This window comes from Nyctibius grandis, chromosome 14 (assembly GCF_013368605.1).
Source record: "Nyctibius grandis isolate bNycGra1 chromosome 14, bNycGra1.pri, whole genome shotgun sequence".
Taxonomy (NCBI): Eukaryota; Metazoa; Chordata; class Aves; order Nyctibiiformes; family Nyctibiidae; genus Nyctibius; species Nyctibius grandis.
The window spans coordinates 15,825,837-15,831,984 of NC_090671.1; the positions used below are offsets into that span (position 1 = coordinate 15,825,837).

The 6,148-nt window shown below is 45.5% G+C and overlaps 1 protein-coding gene across 2 annotated transcripts in view; it reads right to left on the minus strand.

Moving 5' to 3' along the window:
- Window positions 1–5,995, minus strand: part of TTC28 (tetratricopeptide repeat domain 28) — a 127,529-nt gene extending 121,534 nt beyond the window's left edge. For both annotated transcript variants that reach the window (XM_068412216.1, XM_068412215.1), the window contains exon 1: window positions 5,777–5,995. In XM_068412216.1, the coding sequence (XP_068268317.1) occupies window positions 5,777–5,869 (93 nt within the window). In that variant the 5' untranslated portion in view covers window positions 5,870–5,995. The remainder of the gene's footprint in view (window positions 1–5,776) is intronic.
- Between the last annotated feature and the right edge of the window lie 153 nt (window positions 5,996–6,148).

The following is a 6,148-nucleotide window of genomic DNA, read 5'->3' on the forward strand; positions in this document are numbered from 1 at the left end:
TAGCATTTTTATATTTTAAATTATCTAAATAGCTCAAGATATTCAATGAAGTATCAGAAAGACAAAAAAATAAAAAGAAAGAGGCAAGCAGAAAAATTGGCATTCCAAATGGATTCTGAAACTAAGTGGCAGTTACTTATTCTAAATACGGGTTTCCAAAATCAGCTTACATCTGTAACTGAGCTTCCCTTTCTATAAAAACTTCTATACAGCATCTTGTATTTTAATCTGTAAAATGGCTTTATGTTTTTTTCACTCCATATTCTGGGGTATTATTGTTTTTCTGTAATAGAAACTGTCTTCGCCAAGAGTCAAGAACGGATAAAGAGTATGAAGTTTCTCTCCGTGACCTCCATGCTCCTAGCAGCCAGCACTTCAGCTAGTCTGTACTACGCTTCTGAATAGACGTGAAACCTTGCCAAGCCACACGCAACCTTCACCCAATCGGAACAGAATTTTAACAGAAAGAGCGTGGAAAGAAATGAAAGGTCACTGGAACTGAAGGTTTAAGCCACCATAGGACGTTCACAACAGCTGTCCAGGACGCTAGATTTTTTCCAAGCTGGATTTTGTCTTCACAAATTGCTCTGAAGTGTTCCTGGGAGTACATCTTCACAGACATAAGAAAACATTTCCTTAAGTCTCAGCAACATCATATATACACCCCACAAGTGGGACTTCAGTAAACTGGTCAACGACTCAGATTGCTCCCCCCCTTAAACCTGCAGGTTAACGAGAGAAACGCGACTCGATGGCCAGTTCCAGAACGGTCCCTGGAAGCACGCGCTCACGCTGCGGACCGCTGGCTGGAACGTGCCTACGCAATTTTGGTGCCTCAATGAGAACAAGAGCACTGCCACCACCCAGCAGACGCACTGGTAAAGTTACCTTCCCTCTAGCAGAAGCAATACGCAGGAAATCCTACAGACTTCTGTTGCTTCTGTCATTTTCAACGTCCTGCAGTTTGTAAAGTCTGGCATTTACTCTGTGTTAATTATCAGGGTATCTAACCTGACATCTACTTTAGTCTGAAGTACTGCTACAAGTGTCAGTAAATATTCTTCTGACAGAGAGGGTTTTAATTTCCTCTGGTAAATCTACACCATAGGGGGAAAAAACCCACCAAGTTAGATTTTCACAAAGTAATAGGTAAAGTAGAAGTCAAACTTCCAAATTTTTAAACAAAATTCTAGAAGGGATTTTTAGATGTTCATGGAAATCTATTTTATATCATAAAAAAAAGCTATAACTTACCTAAAAGCATAAATAAATCAAAAGAAATAAATACCTTGAACACAAAGCCATAACTTACAGCACTATTCTATAAAAAAAACACCACATTTTAGTGAATTTCCTAATGAAATATATGTCTAGTCTTCTGGAGCATATTGTTTCGAAAATATTTTACTACTTTGGTTTTTCATTGTAATTAGAGACAAAAATACTTTAAATACAAGCTTATCAACAGGAAGGAAACTGATTTTTTTTTTTTTTAAACAGAGCTTATACAAGTTTTTATAAGGAAAAAGATGTCTTTTCTAAATAGTTTTCTAAAAATGAGAAGCAACTGTGAGCTTCCAAAACTGAACTTGGAGAGATCTGCAATTGTAACATCAGTTAAATCCACTCTAATTTGAGCTCTGCTACATGTTGCTAAACATTGTAACAAGAACCATGCAATCCATAGCTAAATTTAAACTGCTTTTTGGTTCATACATAATTTTAAAAACTAAAGGTTATGCAGACCAAATTATGCCCTCACTTACACTTTTGCAAAATACTTCAGTTAAGAAACAAATACTCCAAAACCAAGAAAGGACTAAGTTGTACAGATGGTATTTTTAACTACTATTGAGAAACTAACCTGACTTCACAGCAAACACACTGCAAAATACTATTTGGATCATGTATGTAATGCAATTTTTCATATATCTAGCGCCAAGTGTAATTATTTACAGTAACTGCAAAGCTATGAGCAATATGCATCAAGTTATTGCAAATTCTTTATTCCCACTTCCCTCAAATTGGTGACCTCAAAGCTCTTCTCAGCCCTTCCTTAAGAAGCACCTCAAGTAATGATATTCCACCAACCAGTAATGAACAAGGAGACAGCCAAAACAGACCATGACATTCTTTCCATGTATAACTTTTTACAAAAGCTCTTCAGTCATGCCTATGTTATTGTTGCTCTCCCTCTCCTGGTTTTCTGACTGCTCCACCCATCGGCTACGCTGCATCCCAAATCCAACTGGAAGCTCACTGAGGCCAGGTGACGACTCCTTCGAGCACCTGGGTCCACAAGGTCCTTGATCCCTCTGGACCACACTGTACCGAAAGAGAATAAAAACTATAGTCCTTTTTATAAGGTGAGCAGTCTCTCAGCACAGGATTATTTTCTTTTCCATTATATAGACTATTTAATAATTATATATAATTAAACCCTTCTTTCATGAAATGAACAGCAGATGACACTCAATGTCAGTAAATGCAAAGTGACTGGGGAAAAAAAAATCCTTAGTTGTTATCACAATAACCGGCCCCGAGCATACCCTTACCCCTCACAAAATACGTTTTAGAGTCCTTGGAGAAATTCTCCTGGAAACATTGTCCCTGTGCTCATGAACAGTCAGAGAGACAAGTAAACAAATGAGAATCTTTGGGAAAGGAGAAACAGGAAACCATTATGCCATTCTAAAAATCTGCGGTAGGAAGTGCATTGTAAATACCATGTTCAGTTGTGTTCCCACCACCACCACCACAGCACATAAAGATACACAAGCAGAAAAGGTAAGAGATGGGTAACAGATAACTAGATATGGATCGATCTCCATATCCAAAGAGAGATTAAGATAGGGAGTAAGTAAAAGGTCTATAAAAATCGACAGAAGCACCGGGAAGACAAAGGGAACAATTATTCACTATTTCACAGAAACAGAGGCATCAAAGAGGCAGAAGATAACAGAAAGCCAACTGAAGTAACCTTACACATGCAGTATAGTTAAAATGCAGAATTATCCCAGGTGTTACAAATGACAACAGTAATAATGGGTTCAAAAAAGTAAATGCAAACATGAAAGAAATTCACAGAAGTCTATTGAACATGACATTGAAATCACACATACATGTTGAATGTTCAGCAAGTTCTAAATGAATTCGCAAGTAGAGAACATTTACATTTTTTTTTAATTCACTCTGAAATAAAGAACAGTGCTTTCATCATAATTCAACAGCAAATGAAAGCAAACATAAAATACTCCTCAATTCTTATGATTTTAATTTTTAAATAAGGACAGAGACAAGAGTCTGTCTAGAAGTTATATTTGTACCATAGATGGCTGGATCCACAGTAACATACACATTACAAATGCCTAAAACAGACCAATCCTCATACAACACTGACAGTCAGCTAGTTGGAATTTAGAAAAAATATATGTAAAATATATATTGTGTAATATATTTTTAATGTATATATAATATAAATAGTTTTGTGTATTCAGAATGCATCCACTGTAAGAGCAGCTAGAAGTCAGCGTATACTTACTGACACTTCAGCACAATGATGTCAAACACACAGGCCATAGGACACGTATGCCTTGCATGATGCATTTATGTAGTCTGCACAACAGACCCCAACTGAACAAGGGACACTTAGCTGCTTCCTTTTCCCAGAAAAACAAAAATCTAGCTTCCCTGGTCTCAGAGATAACCTTCAAAAATAAATTAATGAATGCAAATTCAAGTTTGTGTCTGAGCACGCTGAAAGCCTGAAAAAACCTCAAAAGTTCAAATTTTCCAGGTCCCTGAGTGCCCTTATAGATCAGGAACAGTCCCTCAGCATCAACATACAGTATGTTACTGTCCGTCGTTTCAAAGGAAGAATATGAGCGAGTCAAAATTCTTAAAGAATGGGAGAAACAGTGAAAAGACGGTACAGAAGTGGAAAGTAATGCAAAAACTGAGATGAGGAAGAATGAGAAATTAAAGCAGAAAGAAGTTCATTTTCTCATTAGGAGATAGTCAGTATGACAGTAAGACATAGAAAAGAAATAAAAGTTGACTGCCTAAGTCTAAAGAGTTATTTGCTCCCACTGCCACCCAACACATCTATCATTAATATAAGAAGAAAGATCTAGTATAAGCTAAAGGGTGCACAAAATCTTGAATTTAGTTATTGTGAATAATAATTAAATTATAAATTATCAGTGAGGAATCTGACCTTTTCCTCTGAACCATCAGTTAGCCACAGGCAGACAGACACAGTAACGATGGACTGAGGAATCAGTAACCAGCAACAGCCAGGTCTGAACAGGACAGTCACTTACAGAAGACTGGTTAGGGCAGCAGGTGTACATGCTCCCTGGATTTTGTTGTCTGCAACAAACAATTCAATTGTTGTACTAAACTGTAGTCTTCTCTGAAGGGATGTGTGCACACCCACTCACCCATTTATCAAAAACCTCTTTTTGAAGAACCTATAAAGGGTTTCACTAGCACCTGAAGAGCTCTTGTTCACACCAGAAGAAAGCACAAAGAGGGATGACATTCTCTAAGATTGTGCAAACCTCAAAGAAAAATGAAAGACATCCAAAAATAAACATGAACAGCTCCCAAGAAAGAAGAGGCAGAAGGACAAGAAGGCATAGACACCCAGTCATTTTAACTCTCCGTTTACTGGGGACAACCAGGGACATCCCTATGGCTGCGACATCAAACTATAGGAGCACGGGCTGCTGACAGGGATGATACATCTCATCCTTAATCACCAATCTGTATTCCAGTGAACGAACAGAACCGCATTAATGACGTTTGCTGTCATCCAAGATGCACTGACTGAATCCAGTCTCCAGAGTCCAAATTCTGTCAGTAACAAAGCTCTCACGATCGAGTTACTGACAACTTTGTCAATGGCCGGCATGCGCAGTTGATGTAGAGTCTGCTTGAGAATGTGTGTCTGTACCCTTAGTTCCAAGCGGTAATAAACTCTGCAGTGCTACAAAGTACATCTGACACACTTACCAAAACGTTTCAAGATTTTAACAAGGTAAGCTTAGGTTTTCCTCATCCTGGAGCAGAGAGAGAACACGATTTTCACTTTGTTACCCGAGCTCTCTCTCGCACAAGGCTGCCCACTCAGCGAACCGCGGGCTAAAACACGCACATGGAAATACCTGTCCGCAGGCGACAGCGGGTCCCGGCAGCTCACCCCGCACCGCGGTCACGCCGGCCCCCGCCGCCGGCCGCGCACGGAGCCTCAGCGCCGCGCTGGGGCAGGACCGACGGCCGGCCCGGCCTCCCGCCCGCACGCTGCCCTGCGCTCCGCCGGCGGGGCTGGGCGGGCGGCTGGCCCGGGCCCGCCGGCCGAGGCGGAGGCTCCCAGGAAGGCGGCGCCGCTCTCAGCCCGCCAAGAAGTCCGGGGCGACGAGAGCCGAGCGCTCGGCCAGGCGACCGCGGCTGCACCCGAGGCCTGGCGGCCCCGGAGCCCCGCCGGGCACCCGCCGCCGCTCCCCCAGCCCGCAGGGGGAGCTGCCCCGCCGCCGCCCTGCCCCTCGCCTCGCCGCCGGCCGCGGGGCCTGCGCCCTCCCCGCGGGCTCCCCCTCCGGGCCAGGACAGCGGCCCGCCCGCGCCCCGCAACTTCCCTCCGACGCCCGCGGGCAGGGATCGCGCCCGGCCCGGCCCGGCGGCTCCTTCCCGCCTTCGCGGCCGCCCGGCGGCGGGCCGGGCCGAGGGGCCGCTCCCGCCACCGCCACCACACGCCGCCCGTCCGGCGTCAACTCACCCGGTGAGGCTCCGCGTCCCGCTCCCGACGCCGCCGAGCCCGGCCCCCGCCTACGGCCCCCGGCGGGGCGGGCGGCGGCGCCTGTTGCTCCATCGCGCTCCGGCTCCTCCTCCTCAGGGGGCCGCCGCCGCCCCCCCGCCGGGCCGATCCCGCTCCGGCCCCCGGGCCCACGGCGCCACGTTCCGGGCCCGGCTCTGAGGGAACCCACTACCCCCGGCCCCGCCCCCGGGGCCGGGCTCCGGTCGGACCCCGTGCGCCCCCCGCCCGACGGCGCCAGCCCCGCTCCGCCGCGGCCCTGCGCCGGACGTCCTGCGGCGGGAGCGCAGCCTCCCCGCGCCGGCGGTGGCCTCCCGCCCCAGGCCGGACCTTCTG